We start from the raw sequence: 23,218 nt of genomic DNA on the forward strand, positions 1-23,218 counted from the left end.
TTTGCAATTTTACCGCAATTGGAATTTTTTTCCTGTTTTGTAGTAAACGACATGGTAAAACCAATGGTGTCGTTCAAAAGTACAACTCGTCCCATAAAAAAACAAGCCCTCTCATGGCCATATTGAAAAATGAAAAAGTTATGGCTCTGGAAAGAAGGGGAAGGAAAAATAAAAGTGCAAAACCAAAAATACCTCTGGTCGTTAAGGGGCTAATGTGCACATTATTTGTGTTTATCTTTCCAGAAAGATTTGGTAATCATACCATACAGCATAACATCAAACTCTATATCCATTCTTTAAAGGACTCAGCTATTTTTCACCTTTTTTTCACTTACTAGTCTGTCTAGAGATCATGTCATACCTTATACATAGAATGACTGTTGTTCACTCTTTATCTAAAGGAATATTGCACAACCACACTAGGGCATTATCACATAATTGAAATTTCATGCGTTAACCATCTTAGTGGCCATTTTGAAGCTGTGCAGGAGGGTGCAAAGGTCCTTCATCTGGCCCACTGCACAAGCGTGATTTATACCACGTCTGTACTGTGATGGCATACGGCTTTAGCCCAAATGATCAGAATTAGCAAATCGGGCCTCCAGGTTGAACCCCTAAAATAGGCGTAAAGATTTTTAAGAGCAAATGTGGCTTCCTGATTCCTTAAACACAGTTTTATCCATAAAGTTTTGGATTAGCAAACAGAGCCTCCTGGCTGAACATCAATATTAGGCCTAACAATTTTTTAAGATCAAATGGTGCCTCCTGATTCCTCACTGCAACATGGTTTTAGCCCAAATGATTTAGTTTAGCAAATGAGGCCTCCTGACTGCCACACAGTTTTAGCACAATCCAGTTAGATACTGGAAGATCAATTTCACACAGGATAGGATCCTAAATTAGGCCTAATGATTTTTAAGAGCAAATTCACTGCAACACAGTTTTATCCCAAACGATTTGGATTAGCAAATAGAGCCTCCTGCCTAAACCTCAATATTAGGCCTAAAATTTTTGAGGATCAAATGGGGCTTCCTGATTCATGCAACACAATTTTATCCAAAAAGTTTTGGATTAGCAAATAGGGCCTCCTGTCTGAACCCCAATATTAGGTCTAATGATTTTGAGGAGCAAATGGGGCCTCCTGATTCGTCGCCGCAACACAGTTTTAGCATAAACGATTTGGATTAGCAAATGGGGCCTCATGACTGTAACAGTTTTAGCACAATTTAGTTAGATGACAGAAGATCAATTTCACACAGAACAAGATCCTATCTAACTAAATGACAAATTCACTTGCTGCAGCTGCGGGAGCCTCTCTGAAATGTTATACAGAGAAAATGGCACCAAGATATCCGCTTTTTATATGGCGATGTCAGGAGCCCATCACAGAAGACCTTGTGTCATGACATTGTGGATGGTTTCTGCACCCTGATTGATTGTCGGAATGTGCACACATTAAGTTATTACAGAAAATAAAAAGAAAAAAAATACACTCAGTCGCTCCTCTTACCTAGACACACCCCCTCCACTGCTCATCATACAGAACCACTATCCTAGACAAAGTCAAATCAAAAGCATTAGTGGAAATGTGATCATTTACCGATCTGTGACTGAATTTTGCCGACTTTAAGAAAAAATCCTCGGAAAATCGAACACAAATCCGAATGTGCTACGTTTGTGCCGAATTTGAGATTGGCAAACGCTTTCTGAATAACTTCGCTAATCTCTATAAGAGACCTCATTTTGTAAACTAAACCTTTCAAGGAACTTATCTAGAGTTGTGGTGAGCATCTTAAACCCTCAAGGGCTTTACAGAATTTTATAATGTTGAGCCATGAAATTAAAAAATATAATTCTCCCGCAAAAATGTTGGTTCAGATACAAATTTTTCATTTTCACAAAGGTAGCAGAAGAAAATGGACTAGGCAATTTTTTGTGCCATTTCTCCTGAGTACACCGATACCCCATATGTGGCATGAAACTACTGTTTGGGCACCTAGCAGGGCCCGAAAGGAAAGTTTTGGCTGGAATAGATTGCTGATGCTATTTGAAGAGCCCCTGACATGCACAAACAGCAGAAACACCCAGAAGTGACCCCATTTGGAAACTACACATCGTGAGGGATTCATCTAAGGGTGCAGTCAGAATTGTATAACATTGGACAGAGTCAATGGAAGATTAGCATTTTTTTCCATTAAAATGTTGCTTTGCTCCCAAGTTTTCAATTTTCAAAAGGGATAATTGGAGAATTTAAGTGGTAGAATTTATTATGTCATTTCTCATGGTCAAAAAACTACTTTGAGGCACAGTACAAAGCTCAGAAGTGAAGAAGCACCACATTTGAGTTCAGATGTTGCTTAAATGGTTTTAGGGTGCCATGTCACATTGGCAGAGTTCTTTAGATGCCACAACAGCAGAACGCCCCATAAATGACCTCGTTTTACAAACTTCACTACCCCAATTAATTTATCTAGGGGTGCATTGAGCATGTTGAAATCACATGTGGCTCACACAATTTTATGCCATTGAGTGGTGAGGAAAGATAAATTACATTTTTACCACAAAAATATTTTTTTTAGCCCTAAATTTTTAATTTTCATAAGGGTTAATAGGAAAAAAATGGACCTTACAGCTGGTTGTGCAATTTATCCTGATTGTGCAAATACCCTACATATAATTAGGAAATACTTTTAAAACACAGTGCAAAGCTTAGAAGGGAAAGTGCGCTATATGATAGAGATGATTTTACTGTTATGCTTTGCGGATGCCATGAACCACTGGAAGAGCCCCTGAGATGCCTGAAACGAAGAACGCTCCCATAAGTGACATTATTTTAAAAACTACACCTCTCAATCAATCCATCTAAGAGTGCAGTTATGATATTCACACCATAGGTGTGTCACAGAATTTTATACCATTGCTCAGTAAAGAAAAAATAATAACACTTATCAAAAAATTTAGTTTTAGCTCCATATTTCTCATTTTCACATGGGAAATGGGTAAAAAAAAAAACCCCATAGGTGACTAGGGATTATAAAATAGTGCAATAGGGTCTTATCTGGTTGACAATAAGACATTTTAAAAAGCTTAATGCTAAGCTGGTCTGGTTGTGTTCACACAATATTGTTATGGCATAGAAACCCAGCTGCTGCAGGTCCCCGGGTCCTGAGGACGAAGAAAATCACAGAAAGGAAATATTATTGATGATCCGTGCTGCTGGTAATCAAAATGGTATATCCAGGTCCACGCAATGCTATATGCCATGGTATAACATACTATGCCATAAAAATGTTGAGTGAAAAAAAGGAAAACATAATTGTGTGGACCTGGATTTACCATATTGAGTACCAGCTGTGTGGATTGTCCACAATTCTGCCTTTCTGTGATTTCCATATGTGACTCTGACACCAGCACTGATTGGGCACAGGCAGGGCCATATTTGCCCTTAAGCACTTGTGGGCACATGCCTAGGGTGGGACTCTGCGAGGGGGGCACCTGAGGAAGGTTTTTTTTTTTTTAAACTCCGGGTCGGCCCTCCCCCTCATTCCCGTCCCCCTCCCCCATCATACTCACATCCTCCAGCGATGCCTGCTGCAGCTACGATGGTCCGACGCCGATAACTGTTCTTCCTGTGTGAGTGCACAGTCACACATAGTACGCTCATTAAGGTCATGAATATGGACGCCACTCCAATCTCATAGGCGTGGTGCCCACATTCATGACCTTAATGAGCGGTACCACGTGACCGCACGCTCACACACAAACAGAAAGAACTAGGCTGGATGAGAGACAAACACATGCAGCAGCAGGGAACAGATCAAGCCACAACACAGATGAGCCGGATGGAGAATGAGCGTGGGGGGATGAGCCAGGTGGATGATGGGGGCTGGGGGGAATGAGCCGGGTGGAGAATGGGGGCCGGGGGGATGAGTGCTGGGGAAAATGAGCACCGGGGGGGAATGAGCGCCACGGGGGTGGAGAATGAGTGCTGGGGGGTGGAGAATGAGCGCCGGAGGGTGGAGAATGAGCGCGGGGGCAATGAGCGCCAGGGTGGAGAATGAGCGTCGGGGGAATGAGCGCTGGGGAGAATGAGTGCCGGGGTGGAGAATGAACGTCGGGGTGGAGAATGAGTGCTGGGAGATGGCTGTACTAGGGAGATGGGTGTACTGAGGAGATGGCTGTACTGGGGAGATGTCTGCACTGGGGAAACAGATGCACTGAGGAGATGGCTGTTCTGGGGAGATGTCTGCACTGGGGAAACAGATGCACTGAGGAGATGGCTGCACTAGGGAGATGGGTTCACTGAGGAGACGGCTGCACTAGGGAGATGTCTGCACTGGGGAAACAGATGCACTGAGGAGATGGCTACACTAGGGAGATGGGTTCACTGAGGAGATGGCTGCACTAGGGAGATGGCTGTACTAGGGAGATGTGTTGTGAACTCATTTTTTGGTCTGCCTCTGGTTTCTGGTGAGGGAGCTGGTTGTGCTGACAGAGCAGTTGTGAGTTCTCTTTCCGGGCTCCCTCTGGTGGTGGCAGGAGGTAGTGAAGCTGATCTAATTAACAGAGACCTGCCACCTGATAAAGAGGAAGAGGAGTGGACATCTGGAGTCTCAGACTGGATTTAAGACAGCCGAATCCAAATTTCCCATGCTGGTGATTTTTTTCCTGCCTCCTGAGGTCTTAGATTCCAGCTCAGTTCCCGCCATCTCAAGCTAAGTCATCTTTGCTAATGTTCACATTTGATTTGGTTTTCTCTATTCAGTTTTTTGTGTGGTCAGCCAGCCCCGGCTGGGGCTGTTCTGAATTTCTAATCTTATGTCACTGTATGTGCCAGTTTGACTTTTGTCCCTTATTAGATTGGCCTCTTTTTGCTCTGTTCTCAGAATATGTCAGAGTGCTGATATAGTGGGAGAAGTCTAGTGACTTCAGGGTATTTTTTGCTATCAGAAGTGTTGGACATTTTTGCAGGGTTTTTTTGGCGTGATTGCAGACAGTATCTTTCCTTTCCTGTTCTTTCTAGCTAGTGTGGGCCCCATCATTTGCTCAGCCTATTTTCCTACCTGTGTTCGTGTTTTCATCTTGTCTCACGTCAATACATGTGTGGTGGCTGTCTATTCCTTTGGGGTCTGTTCTGGGGCAGTTTTAGATTTCCCCTTTTCTTGCTTTAAGCTTATTTAGTCCTCTGGCTGTGACGAGGCATCTAGGATCATCATAGGTATGCTCCACGGCTACTGTTAGTTGTGTGGTTAGGATCAGGGGTCTGCAATCCATGTAGTTACCGACCTCTCTGGTTTTCTGTGACTTGGCATGGTCTTGTTTTCCTGCTCGGTGACCCATTCATAACAGAATCACCAGCCATACCGCAGATTCTAGGGTACTCAAAAGCAGGAAAAATTGTAAAAAAAAAAAAAAAGTGTCAGAATTTTTTTTCTACATGTATTTTTTCCTCTTTTTCTCTGGGGCCGTAGGAGGATTTTTTCTCTAATGGAGATTAAGCAATTGTCTGATTGTGTGGAGCAGCTCGCTGCTGATGTGCGGGGAATTTCCACCTATCTCGCTCAGTCACATGCTGTTGAACCAATGATCCCTACTCCTGATGTGTTTTCTGGGGATCAGTCTAAATTTTTGAATTTTAAGAATAATTGTAAATTATTTCTTGCCTTGAAGCCTAACTCATCGGGGAGCTCTGTGCAGCAGGTTAAAATTGTCATCTCTTTGCTGCGTGGCGATCCTCAGGATTGGGCTTTTTCTCTGACACCTGAAAATCCTATTCTGACTAATGTGGAAGCATTTTTTCAAGCCTTGGGGGTTGTTGCATGATGAACCTAATGCTATTGATAAAGCTGAGAAAACCCTATTTGTATTGAATCAGGGTCAGCATTCTGCATTTATACTTTCAAAAATTCCTAAAGTGGGCGGTCCCTACTACATGGAATGTTGGTGCATTGGCAGCTCTCTTTCGGAAGGGTTTATCAGAGACCGTAAAAGATATGATGGTGGGATTTCCTGTTCCCTCTGGTCAGGATGATTCTATGTCATTAGCCATTCAAGTTAGTTGATCGGCGTTTACGTGAACGTAAAACTACACGAGAGGTGTTGCCATCTTTTGAACAAACATCTGAACCTATGCAATGTAATAGGGTTTTGTCTAGGGCGCAACGTCAGGAGTTTAGAAGGCGAAATAAGCTGTGTTTTTTCTGTGGAGACGCCTCTCATACTATTTCTGTCTGCCCTAAACAAGAGAAACGATTTGCACACACATTTTCTGTGGGCAGTGTACAACCTAAGTTTCTTTTGGCAATTACTCTGATCTGTTCATTATCCACATTTTCCTCTAAGGCTTTTGTAGATTCAGGAGCAGCTTTGAATCTGATGGATTTGGACTTTTCTAAACGTTGTGGTTTTCCTATGATACCTCTGCGGACGCCTATTCCTTTGAGGGGTATTGATGCTACTCCTTTGGCGGAGAATAAACCTCAGTTTTGGACCCAGGTGATAATGCGAGTTGCCCCAGACAGCCAAGAAAATTGTAATTTTTGGTGCTGCACAATTTTCATGATACTATTGTTCTGGGTTTTCCCTGGTTGCAAACTCAAAATCCAGTTTTGGAAATCTGTCTGTGGTGAGTTGGGGTTGTCAAGGTGTTCTTAGGGACACTCCTGTTTTCTTCACCTCTCCTCAGTCTCATGATATTCCTGATTATTTGGCTGATTTTTCTGATGTATTTAGTGAGAGTAAGTCTGCGTCCTTGCCTCCTCATCGGAGTTATGACTGTGCAATTGAGTTGATGCCAGGGTGTAAATTTCCCAAGGGTGGGCTTTTCAACCTATCGGTACCCAAACATGATGCTATGCGATCCTATATTAAGGAGTCGTTGGAGAAGTGTCATATTAGACCATCCTCTTCACCCTTAGGTGCTGTTTTTTTGTGGCCAAGAAAGATGGTTCATTAAGACCTTGTATTGACTATCGTTCCCTTAACAAGGTGACGGTTAAATATCAGTACCCATTACCCCTGATGTCTGATTTATTCTCCAGAGTTAAAAGTGCCTGCAGGTTTACTAAGCTTGACCTCAGGGGGCGTATAATCTTATTCGAATCAAGCACGGAGATGAATGGAAGACAGTGTTTAATACTCCGGAGGGACATTTTGAGTACCTGGTGATGCCTTTTTGGCTCACTAATGCCCCTTCTGTCTTCCAATCCTTTATCAATGATATTTTCCGGGACTTTGTGGATAAGTTTTTGATCATCTATCTGGATGATATTTTGATCTTTTCCAGTGATTGGGATTCTCATGTGGAACATGTCCGGACTGTCTTCCGGATTTTGAGGGAGAATTCCCAGTTTGTTAAGGGATCGAAATGCCTCTTTGGTGTACAGAGGATTTCATTTTTGGGATTTATTTGGTCTCCGTGGACTATTGAAATGGACCCGGCCAAGGTACAGGCCATTTATGGTTGGGTTCAGCCCACTTCTTTGAAGGCTCTCCAGAAGTTTTTGGGTTTTGCTAATTTCTATTGTAAATTTATAGGTAATTTTTCTGGTATTGTCAAACCACTGACTGATCTGACCAAGAAGGGCGCTGATGTGCTGAATTGGTCTCCAGAGGCTGTCTCGGCATTTCAGGAGCTTAAGCGGAGATTTACTTCTGCTCCGGTTTTATGGCAACCTGATGTCTCTTCCATTTCAGGTGGAGGTAGATGCTTCTGAGATTGGTGCAGGAGCTGTTTTGTCCCAAAAAGATCCTGTGACTTCTAAAATGAATCCCTGTGCCTTCTTTTCTCGAAAGTTCTCCCCATCTGAATGCAAGTATGACGTGGGGAATCGGGAATTGTTGGCCATGAAATGGGCATTTGAAGAGTGGAGACATTGGTTGGAGGGAGCTAGACATCAAGTTGTGGTCCTCACTGACCACAAGAATTTGATTTATCTGGAGTCGGCCAAACGCTTGAATCCTAGACAGGCTAGGTGGGCCTTGTTTTTCACTCGTTTTAATTTTGTGGTCTCTTTTCTTCCTGGCACTAAGAATGTTAAGGCAGATGCCCTTTCTAGAAGTTTCTTTGCTGATTTGCTTATTGTGACTGAGCCTACTACCATCCTATGTGAGGGGGTAGTTCTTTCTGCCATTTTGCCCAATTTGAGATGCGCCCTGGAGGAATTTCAGGAGGATAAACCTGAGCATTGTCCTATGAGAAAATTGTATGTTCCTGACCAGTGGAGGAAGAGAGTGATGTCTGAAGTTCATTGTTCCGCATTGGCTGGTCATCCAGGTATTTTTGGTAACAGAGATTTGGTGAGTCAGTCTTTTGGTGGCCTGCCTTATCTCGTGATGTAAGGAATTTTGTGCAGTCCTGTGGGACTTGTTCTCTGTCTAAACCCTGTTCTCATTCTAGTAGGTTGTTGATGCCCCTGCCGGTACCCAAGAGGCCATGGACCCATATCTCAATGGATTTAATTTCTGATCTTCCTGTCTCTATGAGAATGACTTATCTGGGTGATTTGTGATAGATTTTCTAATATGGTCCATCTTGTACCACTCCCAAAGTTGCCATCTTCGGCAGAGTTGGTGCCCTTGTTTTTACAACAGGTGGTTCGGTTGCATGGGATTCCTGAGAACATTGTGTCGGACAGAGGAGTCCAGTTTGCTTCCAGATTCTGGAAAGCCTTTTGTTCCAATCTGGGAATTCAGTTATCTTTCTCCTCTGCGTTTCATCCTCAGACCAATGGGCAGACTGAGAGAACAAACCAGACTTTGGAGTCCTATTTAAGATGTTTTATATCTGCTGATCAGGATGACTGGGTCTCATTTTTGCCCTTGGCCGAATTCGCGCTAAACAATAGAGCTAGTTCTGCCACTTTGATGTCACCCTTTTTCTGTAACTTTGGGTTTCAGCCTCGATTTTCTTCAGGGCAAGTGGAGTCTTTGGCCTGCCCAGGTGTGGACACTGTGGTAGAGAGAATGCAGCAGATTTGGGACCAAGTGGTGGATAAGTTGTCACTCTCTCGGGAAAAGGCCATGCGGTTTTCCAACCGGCATAGGACCATTGGTCCCCGGTTTAAAGTGGGTGATATGGTTTGGTTGTCATCAAAGAATATCTCTGTGAATGTTGCATCTCCAAAGTTCAAGCCAAGATTTATTGGACCTTATAAGATTTTGGAGATTCTTAATCCTGCTTCTTTTCAATTGGCTCTTCCAGTTATGTTTAAGATCCATAACGTATTTCACAAATCTCTGTGAAGAGGTTTGTTGAGCCAGTGGTTCCTATGGCAGCACCTCCTGACCCTGTGTTGGTTGAAGGCAATGTGGAATATGAGGTAGAGAAAATATTGGATTCTCGTTTGGTTAGACGGAGACTCCAGTATTTGGTCAAATGGAAGGGTTATGGCCAGGAGGATAATTCTTGGGTCTCTGCCTCTGACTCTTATGCCAATAGATTGGTTCATGCTTTTCACCGGGCCCTGATCGGCTTGGTGGCGTGGATGAGGGTTCGGTGACCCCTCCTCAAGGGGGGGGTACTGTTGTGAACTCATTTTCTGGTCTGCCTTCTGAGGCAGTGAAGCTGATCTAATTAACAGAGACCTGTCACCTGATATTGAGGAAGAGGAGTGGACATCTGGAGTCTCAGACTGGATTTAAGACAGCCGACTCCCTATTCCCATGCTGGTGATTTTTTCCTGCCTCCTGAGGTCTTAGTTTCCAGCTCAGTTCCTGCCATCTCAAGCTAAGTCATCTTTGCTAATGTTCACATTTGATTTGGTTTGCTCTATTCAGTTTTTTGTGTGGTCAGCCAGCCCCGGCTGGGGCTGTGCTGAATTTCCACTCTTATGTCACTGTATATGCCAGTTTGCTTTTTGTCCCTTATTAGATTGGCCTCTTTTTGCTCTGTTCTCAGAATATGCCAGAGTGCTGATATAGTAGGAGAAGTCTAGTGACTTCAGGATATTTTTTGCTATCAGAAGTGTTGGACATTTTTGTAGGGTTTTTTTGGCGTGATTACAGACAGTATCTTTCCTTTCTTGTCCTTTCTAGCTAGTGTGGGCACCATCATTTTCTCAGCCTATTTTCCTACCTGTGTTCGTGTTTTCATCTTGTCTCACCGTCAATACATGTGTGGGGGCTGTCTATTCCTTTGGGGTCTGTTCTGGGGCAGTTTTAGATTTGCCCTTTTCTTGCTTTAGGCTTATTTAGTCCTCTGGCTGTGACGAGGCATCTAGAATCATCGTAGGTACACTCCACGGCTGCTGTTAGCTGTGTGGTTAGGATCAGGGGTCTGCAATCCGCGTAGTTACCAACCTCTCTGGTTTTCTGTGACTTGGCTTGGTCTTGTTTTCCTCCTCGGTGACCCATTCATAACAGAGATGGGTGTACTGAGGAGATGGCTGCACTGGGGGTGTGGCTGCCCTGAGGCGATGGGTGCACTGGGGAGATGGGTGCACTGGGGAGATGGGTGCACTGGGGAGGTGGCTGCACTGGGGAGGTGGCTGCACTGGGGACGTGGCTGCACTGGGGACGTGGCTGCACTGGGGACGTGGCTGCACTGGGGAGATGGCTGCACTGGGGAGATGGCTGCACTGGGGAGATGGCTGCACTGGGGAGATGGCTGCACTGGGGAGATGGCTGCACTAGGGACATGGGTGCACTGAGGAGATGGCTGCACTGGGGAAACGGGTGCACTGAGGAGATGGCTGCACTGGGGAGATGGCTGCCCTGGGTAAACGGGTGCACTGAGGAGAAGGCTGAACTGGGGAAATGAGTGCACTGAGGAGATGGCTGCACTAGGGAGATGGCTGCACTGGGGAAATGAGTGCACTGAGGAGATGGCTGCACTAGGGAGATGGGTTCTCTGAGGAGATGGCTGCACTAGGGAGATGGGTGCACTGAGGAGATGGCTGCACTGGTGAGATGGTTGCACTGGGAAGATGGCTGCATTGAGTAGATGGCTGAACTGGGAAGGTGGCTGAACTGGGGAGGTGGCTGCACTGGGGAGATGGGTGCACTAGGGAGATGGGTGCACTGGGGAGATGGCTGCACTGGGGAGATGGCTGCACTGGGGAGATGGCTGCACTGGGGAGATGGCTGCACTGGGGAGGTGGCTGCCCTGGGGAGGTGGCTGCACTAGGAACATGGGTGCACTGGGGAGATGGGTGCACTGAGGAGATGGCTGCACTGAGGAGATGGCTGCACTGAGGAGATGGCTGCACTGAGGAGATGGCTGCACTAAGGAGATGGGTGCACTGGGGAGATGGGTGCACTGGGGAGATGGGTGCACTGGGGAGATGGGTGCACTGGGGAGATGGGTGCACTGGGGAGATGGGTGCACTGGGGAGATGGGTGCACTGGGGAAATGGGTGCACTGAGGAGGTGGCTGCACTAAGGAGAAAGGCTACTTTTACATCAGCGATTTTTGCCAAAGTGTCTGCATTAGTCATACTCACCAATGGGGGAGGCAGCACTAAAAGTGCCTAGGGCAGCATAAACTCTAAATACGGCCCTGGGCACAGGGCTCATGTGTCATAAAAACTGCATGTGAGTGCTGACGCCACTGGAATGCACCGGCAAGGGAGGTGAGTATAGGGTTTTTAGTTTCATGAGGCCAAACATGGTGAATGAGAAGGGGTTGTCCTAGTAGTAGGCAAGCCCTTTAAATCTAATTCATTGCAGATGCTATATGGCTTTTGAAATCAGAGGCATAGGTATGGCCCTATAAGTTTTTATAGTTTCAGTAGAATGGCTTTGTGTTTGGAACTTGCACAACATTTCTAATATATGAAGTAACAAAGAAAAGGCCCCATACTTGCAAAATTTGGGGGGCCCCCTTGAGCCTCTGCCCAGGCTCCACCCCTCAAACTGTCCACAGCCCCACTGCTCTGTCTTGGAAAAACTCCACTTCTCACCAATCACACATTAACAGTTCCCATCACCAGATCACAGATATAGCCAGCAACTTTTGCTTTGGCCAAAAGATTTTTTAAGCCGCCAAAGTGACAAGGTAGATTCTTTTGTCCGAGCTCTACTTTACTCTATCCTGTTAATCATTTGTTAAAATATCCAATACAATTTAGGTATATTTTTATTTATTTTTCAATTTTTAACATTACCAATAATATCCCATACAAGTGACAAATACCACCGCACCATAACCAGACACCATATTACCACCACATAGTGACCACTAATACCACATGCAAGGAACAAATACCACCACACCATGACCAGACCACACATTACCCCCACATAGTGACCAAATAGCACATAGAAGGAACAAATACTGCCACACCATGGCCGGACAACATATTACCACCACAGTAACTGAATACTACAATAGTGATCACTAATAAAAAAAACCACAATACTAATATCACTATAAGTGCCGGTATATACAGGCGATCCTGCCTCATCTGTCACATGATCCTACCCCATCTGTCCTGTGATCCTGCCCCTTCTGTCACATGATCCTGTCCCACCTGTCCCGTGATCCTGCTTTATCTGTCCCATGATCCTGCCCCATCTGTCCCGTGATCCTGCCCCATCTGCCCCATAATCCTTCCCCATCTGTCTCCACTGTATCCATCCTTACATGATCCTGCAAATGTGTCTCCTTCCTGCCCCATCTGTCTCCATCCTGTCCCGTGATCCTGCCCATCTGTCTCCATCCTGCTCCATGATCCTGCCCTCTGTGTCTCCATCCTGCCCCGTGTCTCCCATGCTGCCACTTGTTTCTCCTATCCTGCCCCGTGTCTCCCATCCTGCTCCCGTGTCTCCCATCCTGCACCTGTACCACTTTCAATAAAAATAGAAAAACCTTTCTCTTTACCTGGTCACGCTCATGCAGTGATGATCCCTCCATGCAGTTCAAGCGCGCACTCGCTGGTGAATGACAATGATGTCATGTGCCGGTGACATGCGAGCTGACATCAGCTGCCAGCCTCTGATTGGCTGGTGGCTTTTAACTATTGTCATGCAGGCCCACACGGCAATAGAGTTTAACTGAACCTGCATCTCAGATGCAGGTTCAGTTACTGCACCGGCAGAAGCCTGCCACTTGGGCCCAATGTGCAGTAGAGGTGGGGCTTGATGCGGGCCCCCTCTGCCCACCAGGCCCCAAACGCCACTCATGGGCCCCACAGCAGTCACATTGCCTGCTGCCATTGGTGGTACACCACTGACTGGAGAGAAGACAAAGGACATATAAAATCATTTAAAACAACACAGAGTAGGATGGAACCACCACCCCCCAAAATGCAGCACATAGAATACTGACAATCATATGGCAATGTGCCATGTATACACACTCAAAGCAACACAATAACAGTCATAACAAAGTAGTTATTCAATACTCAGGGAAGATATGTAGCCAGCTTAGGAAGTCTGGGAAAGAGATTTTGAGAATATAATGAAAAATATTTGTAAGCATGCCAGATAAATATTAATGTTATTGCCATGTGTTCAGATCAGAAAGCACAGCTAGGTACCATGAATACAAGAGGATACCACAATCAAATTAAATAAGGTTAATTATACAACTCATGATACCATATATCAATGGGTGTCCCCAAAGAATAAGGCAATATAAAGTGGATTATGTAATCCAAATAGTACCAGGCATACCTGATTCCCTGGAAGCCATGGAACAGGCCAAATCACAAGTGTAATTATTGGGATAAAGTGTGAGATGCCAACAGGTGAGAATAAATGGTTATGAAGACAACAGGTGGGGTTGTGAAAGCAGATCCTACAATCGCTGCGATGCAGTTTTGTCAAATTTATGGCTTTTTGACAACATTTCTAATATGACTTGCGAACAAAACCTTTGAGTGATCCATATGAAAGTATTGAAAATTAGGAATAATGGTAAAAGTTACTACTTATACCACACATTAATGCTTCCCCCAGGGCAAAAGTAATTGGACATCCAGACACAATCAAAATAAAATGGCAACATGCAGGAGACATCAAGGAAACATTAAAGAGCAAATTTGATAGAGAAGAAATAAATGCATATTGCGAGAATAGATTACAGGGGATATGACATTATCCTCTTATCAGTTTAAATACTGTGAGAATGATTATTTTTATTCTCCTACAGCTTGACTATAGAAGCTATACTGCTAAATTCATAACATGGGCCGTGGAAAGGAAATGTCAGATGTGACAGCCTTATTACATCAATGCTTTAAGGCAAATAGGCAAGGCTAGAAAATGATTTAATTTACTCTGAGAAAATTGGATCTCCAGAAAAATTGATTAATCTACAAATATGGAAATACCTTTATGCTAGATCATGGATATTCACATTAGCAAGCAATGGCCATAATAAGGCACAAAGGAGTAGATTAGTACAGATATTTTGTTCATTGAGAACTTTTGGGCAATATTGTTAGGTTTCTCAGCTCCTCAAAAATTGAGTTATCTACCCAGTACTGGGCTACATTGAGAAGGTTAAAAAATGGGGCGTCTATGATCCAAATTAGGGTGGAAGATTTTAGTTTTGGTAGCATTACAGTGATAAGCAGCATTACACATGTTGGAAGGAACATTATACACATTGGAAGTAGCAATCATTTTAGAACCATCTGTTTAAAAAATTGCTCAGTATACTTCCAGAGAACGCTTCAATGTATATTTAATATGTTGTATATTCCCAAAGGCAAATTGTAACTTTGCAGTGAAAAGGATTTGATCAGTTAAAAATCCTGCTGAAATAGCAGACAAATGCTTCAGGGGCTGATAAATATTTTTATAGAAATAACCATCTGCCGAAACACTAAATTATCTTTTCATGCTGTTGTTAATAATCACTGATCAAGGTACCTTAATTGTGGCCAGAACAACTTCCATAATCGAACACTGTCGAGGTGTGAGACTTCTGGCTTCCTCTCGAATCACATGATCCTACAAAAAAGAAAAGAAAACAAATGAAAGCTGCTTCTACACCATTAATATGTAAGTCTCTGATCCAAAACTGGTAATTAACCTAAATTCTGCTGCATTTATATTTCTTGGCCCATGTAAAAATAATTCACAGTAGATTAACTAGGATTATTAAATCAGAGAAAATCATGTAATTGTTGAGCATTCAACCATTTGTACTGACTGATGACAGGTGGGAGCCTGAATACAGCACCAAACTAATGCCTGCTTTCAACCTGGTACTTGTTATTCCTGTATCTTGCCAGAAAACTGAATATAGGTAATTTTTCTTCATTCATCTTATTTTCTGATAATTTAATGTGCCGCTATTACATGAGCAAAGAATTACCATACTGTAGGTCTTTTCAGAAAGTGATATTCTGGGGTTGAGGCTTAAGAAATTCAGTTTAAAACATATTATTTAGTGTTTCAGTTGTGAAAAAAATTCCAGAGATAAGACTATGATATTTGTTTTAGTCCCCTATGGATCTTTTTTTTTCTCACCGTGGTTAGTGTTTGCACCTCTGACAAGGATCATCTACTACAGTATTGAGTTACATAAGTCCAAGATTTCTGCCATATCACTGAAAATCAATGTTTTCTGTAGCACAATTTAATTCTATATTCCTGTACTGCAAGTTAAAAATTTTACTCCAATATACTGTAAAATAACCATCATATCACCTATCTCATTATGTTCATATGTCACATAAAAAGTATAGGTATATAACAATTACTGTTATGCATGGTTCACCGAGGAGAAAAAAACAAAACAAGCTAAGTCAAAGAAAACCAGAGAGGTTGGTAACTATGCAGATTGCAGATCCCTGATCCTACCACACAACTAGCAGCAGCTGTGGAGCATACCTACGATGTTCCTAGATGCTTCGTCACAGCCGGAGGACTAAATAAGCCTGAAGCATGAAAAGGGGAAAACTAACTGCCCCAGAGCAGACCCCAAATGAATTTAAGCACTCTGAAATATTCTGAGACAGAGCAAAAAGAGACAAAACTAGTAAGGGACAAAAAGCAAATTGGCAAAATACTGATAAATAAGAGTGGAAATTCAGCACAGCCCCCAGCCGGGGCTGGCTGACCACACAAAAAACTGAATAGACGAACAAAATCAAGTGTGAACATTAGCAGAAAAACTTAGCTTTAGATGACTGGAACAGAGCTGAAAACCAAGAGCTGACAAGCCAGAAGGAATCACCAGCAACTGAATAGGGCGTCGTCTGTCTTAAATCCAATCTGAGACTCCTGAGGTCCAATTGTCATCCTCATTCTCAGGTGGCAGATCTCCACCGATCAAATCAGCCTCACTACCTCCTGTTACCACCAGAGGGTCTGGAAGGAGAACTCACAACTGGTGAACCAGAGAATGAACTCACAACAGTACCCCCCTTGAGGAGGGGTCACCGAACCCTCATCCATGCCACCAGGCCGATCAGGATGGGCCCGGTGAAAAGCACGAACCAATCTATTGGCATGAATATCAGAGGCAGAGACCCAAGAATTATCCTCCTGACCATAACCCTTCCATTTGACCAAATACTGGAGTCTCCGTCTAACCAAACGAGAATCCAATATTTTCTCTACCTCATATTCCACATTGCCTTCAACCAACACAGGGTCAGGAGGTGCTGCCATAGGAACCACTGGCTCAACAAACCTCTTCAAAAGAGATTTGTGAAATACGTTATGGATCTTGAACGTAACTGGAAGAGCCAATCGAAACAAAACAGGATTAAGAATTTCCAAAATCTTATAAGGACCAATAAATCTTGGCTTAAATTTAGGAGATGCAACCTTCATAGGAATATTCTTAGACGACAACCAAACCATATCACCCACTTTAAACCGGGGACCAATGGTCCTATGCCGGTTGGAAAATCGCTGGGCCTTTTCCTGAGAGAGTGACAACTTATCCACCACTTGGTCCCATGTCTGCTGCATTCTCTGTCCACAGTGTCCACACCTGGGCAGGACAAAGATTCCACTTGCCCTGAAGAGAATCGAGGATGAAACCCAAAATTACAGAAAAAGGGTGACATCAAAGTGGCAGAACTAGCTCTATTGCTCAGTGCGAATTCGGCCAAGGGCAAAAATGAGACCCAATCATCCTGATCAGCACTTAAAAAACATCTCAAATAAGACTCCAAGGTCTGGTTTGTTCTCTCAGTCTGTCCATTGGTCTGGGGATGAAACGCAGAGGAGAAGGATAACTGAATTCCCAGACTGGAACAAAAGGTTTTCCAGAATCTGGAAACAAACTGGACTCCTCTGTCGTACACAATGTTCTCAGGAATCTCATGTAACCGAACCACCTGTTGTAAAAACAAGGGCACCAACTCAGCAGAAGATGGCAACTTTGGGAGTGGTACAAGATAGACCATCTTCGAAAATCTATCACAAATCACCCAGATAACAGTCATTCTCTGAGAGACAGGAAGATCAGAAATAAAATCCATTGAGATATGGGTTCATGGCCTCTTAGGCACCGGCAAGGGCATCAGCAACCCACTAGAACGAGAACAGGGTTTAGACCGAGAACAAGTCCCACAGGACTGTACAAAATTCCTGACGCCACGAGATAAGGCAGGCCACCAAAAGGACCGACTGACCAAATCTCTGGTACCAAAAATACCTGGATGACCAGCCAATGCGGAGCAATGAATTTCAGACATCACTCTCTTTCTCCACTTGTCAGGAACATACAATTTTCCCACAGGACAACGCTCAGGTTTATCCTCATGAAATTCCTCCAGGGCGCGTCTCAAATCGGGCAAAATGGCAGAAAGAAATACCCCCTCACCTAGGATGGTAGTAGGCTCGGTCACAGTAAGAGAATCGGCAAAGAAACTCCTAGAAAGGGTGTCTGCCTTAACATTCTTAGTGCCCGGAAGAAAAGAGACCACAAAATTAAAACACGTGAAAAACAAGGCCCATCTAGCCTGTCTAGGATTCAAGCATTTTGTCGACTCCAGATAAATCAAATTTTTGTGATCGGTGAGGACCACAATTTGATGTCTAGCTCCCTCCAACCAATGTCTCCACTCCTCAAATGCCCACTTCATGGCCAACAATTCCCGATTCCCCACGTCATAGTTGCGTTCAGATGGGGAGAACTTTCGAGAAAAGAAGGCACAGGGATTCATCTTAGAAGTCACAGGGTCTTTTTGGGACAAAACAGCTCCTGCACCAATCTCAGAAGCATCTACCTCCACCTGAAATGGAAGTGAGACATCAGGTTGCCGTAAAACTGGAGCTGAAGTAAATCTCTGCTTAAGCTCCTGAAAAGCTGAGATAGCCTGTGGAGACCAATTCAGCACATCAGCTCCCTTCTTGGTCAGATCAGTCAGTGGTTTGACAAGACCAGAAAAATTACCTATAAATTTACGATAGAAATTAGCAAAACCCAAAAACTTCTGGAGGGCGTTCAAAGAAGTAGGCTGAACCCAATCATAAATGGCCTGTACCTTGGCCGGGTCCATTTCAATAGTCGATGGAGATAAGATAAATCCCAAAAAAGAAATCCTCTGTACACCAAAGAGGCATTTCAATCCCTTAACAAACAGGGAATTCTCCCTCAAAATCCGGAACACAGTCCGGACGTGTTCCACATGAGAATCCCAATCACTAGAAAAGATCAAAATATCATCCAGATAGATGATCAAATACATCCACAAAGTCACAGAAAATATCATTCATAAAGGACTGGAAGACAGAAGGGGCATTAGTGAGCCCAAAAGGCATCACCAGGTACTCAAAATGTCCCTCCGGAGTATTAAACAACGTCTTCCATTCATCCCCGTGCTTGATGCGAATAAGATTATACGCCCCCCTGAGGTCAAGCTTAGTAAACCAGCAGGCACTCTTAACTCTGGAGAATAAATAAGACATCAGAGGTAACGGGCACTGATATTTAACCATCATCTTGTTAAGGGAACGATAATCAATGCACGGTCTTAATGAACCATCTTTCTTGGCCACAAAAAAAACCAGCACCTAAAGGTGATGAGGATGGTCTAATATGACCCTTCTCCAATGACTCCTTAATATAGGATCGCATAGCATCATGTTAGGGTACTGATAAGTTGAAAAGCTGACCCTTGGGAAATTTACACCCAGGCATCAACTCAATTGCACAGTCATAACTCCTATGAGGAGGCAAAGACGCAGGCTTGCTCTCACTAAATACATCAGAAAAATCGGCTAGATAATCAGGAATATCATGAGACTGAGGAGAGGTGGAGAAAACAGGAGCGTCCCTAAGAACACACTGACAACCCCAACTCACCACAGACCCAGATTTCCAATCCAAAACTGGATTATGAGTTTGCAGCCAAGGAAAACCCAGAACAATAGTATCATGCAAATTATGCAGCACCAAAAATTCACAATTTTCTTGGTGGTCTGGGGCAACACGCATTGTCACCTGGGTCCAAAACTGAGGTTTATTCTCCACCAAAGGAGTAGCATCAATACCCCTCAAAGGAATAGGTGTCCGCAGAGGCGTCATGGAAAAACCACAACATTTAGCAAAGTCCAAATCCATCAGATTCAACGCTGCTCCTGAATCCACAAAAGCCTTCGTGGAAAACATGGATAAGGAACAGATCAGAGTAATTGCCAAAAGAAACTTAGGTTGTATACTGCCCACAGCAAATGTGTGTGCAAAACGTTTCTCTCATTTTGGGTAGACAGAAATAGTATGAGAGACGTCTCCACAGAAAAAACACAGCTTATTACGCCTTCTAAACTCCTGATGTTGCGCCCTAGACAAAACCCAATCACATTGCATAGGTTCAGACGTTTGTTCAAAAGGTGGCAGGCGCCTCCTGTGTAGTTTTACGTTCATGTAAACGCCGATCAACTTGAATGGCTAATGACATAGAATCATACTGACAAGAGGGAACAGGAAATCCCACCATAACATCTTTTATGGTCTCTGATAAACCCTTCCGAAAGAGAGCTGCCAATGCACTATCATTCCATGTAGTAAGGACCGCCCATTTTGGAATTTTTGACAGTATAACTCTGCAGAATCCTGACCCTGGTTTAATGCCAACAGGGTTCTCTCAGCTTGATCAACAGCATTAGGTTCATCATACAACAACCCCAAGGCTTGAAAAAATGCATCCATATTAGTCACAATAGGATTTTCAGGTGTCAGAGAAAAAGCCCAATCTTGGGGATCGCCACGCAGCAAGGACATAACAATTTTAACCTGCTGCACAGAGCTCCCCAATAAGTTAGGCTTCAAGGCCAGATATAATTTACAATTATTCTTAAAATTCAGAAATTTAGACCGATCCCCAGAAAACACATCTGGAGTAGGGATCTTAGGTTCAGCAGCATGTGACTGAATGAGGTAGGTGGAAATTCCCTGCACTTCAGCAGCCAGCTGCTCCACACGATCACACAATTGCTTAATCTCCATTAGGAAAAAGAAAAAAAATATCCTCCTACGGCCCTAGAGAAAAAGAGGAAAAAATATAAAATGAAAAAAATTCTGACACTTTTTTTTTTTTTTAACAACTTTTTCTTGCTTTTGAGTACCCTAGAATCTGCGGTATGGCTGGTGATTCTGTTATGAATGGGTCACCGAGGAGAAAAAAGCAAAACAAGCTAAGTCACAGAAAACCAGAGAGGTTGGTAACTATGCAGATTGCAGATCCCTGATCCTACCACACAACTAGCAGCAGCCGTGGAGCGTACCTACGATGTTCCTAGATGCTTCGTCACAGCCAGAGGACTTAATAAGCCTGAAACATGAAAAGGGGAAAACTAACTGCCCCAGAGCAGACCCCAAAGGAATAGATAGCCCCCACACATGTATTGATGGTGAAACGAGATGAAGGCACAAACACAGGCAGGAAAATAGGCTGAGCAAACGATTGGGCCCAAACTAACTAGAAAGGAAAGGAAAGGAAAGACACTGTCTGCAACCTGCAAATAACCCTACAAAAGTCATGTCCAACACTTCTGATAGCAAAATTAACTCTGAAGTCACTAGACTTCTCCCACTATATCAGCACTCTGAAATATTCTGAGACAGAGCAAAAAGAGACCAAACTAGTAAGGGACAAAAAGCAAATTCAGCATAGCCCCCAGCCGGGGCTGGCTGACCACACAAAAAACTGAATAGACCAACAAAATCAAGTGTGAACATTAGCAGAAAAACTTAGCTTTAGATGACTGGAACAGAGCTGAAAACCAAGAGCTGACAAGCCAGAAGGAATCACCAGCAATTCAATAGGGCGTCGGCTGTCTTAAATCCAATCTGAGACTCCTGAGGTCCAATCGCCATCCTCATTCTCAGGTGGCAGATCTCCACCAATCAAATCAGCCTCACTACCTCTTGTTACCACCAGAGGGAGTCTGGAAGGAGAACTCACAACTGGTGAACCAGAGAATGAACTCACAACATATTACCGTACATGGACTTCTGATCCTTCCATTAGCAAAGCAATCTCAACTGAGTGTCAAATCAATTACTACTACATAGAACAAGTAAATCTACTAAGCCAATAAAAAGGGAAAGAAATCAAGTTGTTCTAGATGCTGCTGTGTCAAAATGAACTAATGGACATCATCCCTAGATTGGACCGGATGAAGTACGGTAAATTCTATTTGATGTGGACTATTTAATTCATGATTTTACCAAACCCTTTTTCAGACCACATATACATGGCTTGTAGAATAGCCAAGTATAGTATTTAAAAGGTTAACATGGAACGTACTGCATAGTTACAGACATCTGATTGTCTCTCTCTCATGCCTTGTTAATATTCTCTATATATAATTGTAATCTTTTGATGTTAATTTGGGAGATTGACTTAACTGCAGGGAAGCAATGCTTGCATAGCTTCAATAAAGGTCACCTACTCTTAAAATGTACTTATGTACAAAGGTACTGTATATCAATTATTCCTCTCTTTATTGAAAATCTCTGCACAAAGAGGATTTTCAATTAAAAACACGCAATCAAGCAAAGTCCCTTAAGACTTCATTGTATTGAAATGCTTCTTCTAATGTGGCACTGGCTTCAGAACACAAACATCCTGCAAGTGTCAATGTCGGAAAAACACCAAAGTGACTTTGCAACTTCTGTAATGAGTTCTCCACTGGCTCGGATGGAAGATGAAACCAGGCTTCCCTATCATTACAGACAGCGGGGATACCAGCTCTGAGTCTACAAAGAACCGATAGGAAGAAAGCAAGAGCACGGCACACTCCTCCAATAAAAACACTTCCCTAACCTTTCATTTTGAAAAACACAAAGTGCATTTGCTTCTCAATTGAGATAGTGTTGTCTTTGTGTAATATATACAGCTTGGAATGATTACCACGCAGCGAGGAGAAAGGGAGGGACTTTGTGAATATAAATTGAGCCACTTTCTATCAAAGGATATCATGTGCATGCTTGTTAAAAGTTTCAAATGAACCTGTCATTTGAAAAAACACTATTAACCTGCAAATACGGGTTTAATCTGCAGGTTACTAGCATTACTCATATAAAGCCATATGGCCCCTGCACTGACAGGCTCACTGCCAGGAGGAAATTAACTTTATTCCTTCTGGCATCTTCCGGCTTTAGCCATATAGGCATGACCAGAGAGGCTTCAGTCACCACTCAGTACAAAGTGAGAGGTAGCTGTAACCACACTTCCGGTACTGACTGACAGCTAGCTAAGTAGTGCATCAGTGCTAAACCTGCTTAGTACTGGGGCATGGTTTTAGCTGATCACTTACTATCTACTGATCGACTTTCTATGACTGAAATCCCGAGGCTGTTCATTTCCTCCTGACAGAAATATTTAGCAGACTCTGGAATTGTGGTACATTGTTCTACTGTTCATAGCCACGTGCACAAATATGACCTTCATGGAAGAGTCATTAGAAGAAAACGTCTCATGTGTCCTCACCATAAAATTCGGCATCAGAAGTATGCAAAAGTACATAAAAAAAAGCCTCATGCATTTTGGAAACAAGTCCTGTGGACCGATGAAATTAAAATAGAACTCTTTGGCCAAAATGATCAACTGTATGTGTGGAGAAAAAAGGGCACAGAATTTAAGGAAAATAACATCACGCCAACCATTAAGTATGTGGATGGATCAATCATGTTTTGGTGTTGTGTTGTAGCCAATGGCATGGGAATATTTCATAGGTAGAGTCAGGGCCGGTTTTAGGCAAAGTGGGGCCCTAGGCAAAGTTTAAAATGGGGCCCCAAATGCTAACATATTGCACATCACACATTAGCATTTTGATTGTATTTACATGCGCTGAGTTCAGG

At 43.4% G+C, this 23,218-nt stretch overlaps 1 protein-coding gene across 1 annotated transcript in view; it reads right to left on the reverse strand.

Annotated features, from left to right (window-relative positions):
• Positions 1-23,218, reverse strand: part of UNC13C (unc-13 homolog C) — a 1,077,413-nt gene that overhangs the window by 117,630 nt on the left and 936,565 nt on the right. The window contains exon 30 of the mRNA XM_073568403.1: positions 14,818-14,898. Within this exon, the coding sequence (XP_073424504.1) occupies positions 14,818-14,898 (81 nt within the window). The remainder of the gene's footprint in view (positions 1-14,817; positions 14,899-23,218) is intronic.

The sequence above is a fragment of the Dendrobates tinctorius genome, unplaced genomic scaffold, assembly GCF_039654945.1.
Source record: "Dendrobates tinctorius isolate UK_male_01 unplaced genomic scaffold, ASM3965494v1 ptg000022l, whole genome shotgun sequence".
In the NCBI taxonomy this organism is placed as follows: domain Eukaryota; kingdom Metazoa; phylum Chordata; class Amphibia; order Anura; family Dendrobatidae; genus Dendrobates; species Dendrobates tinctorius.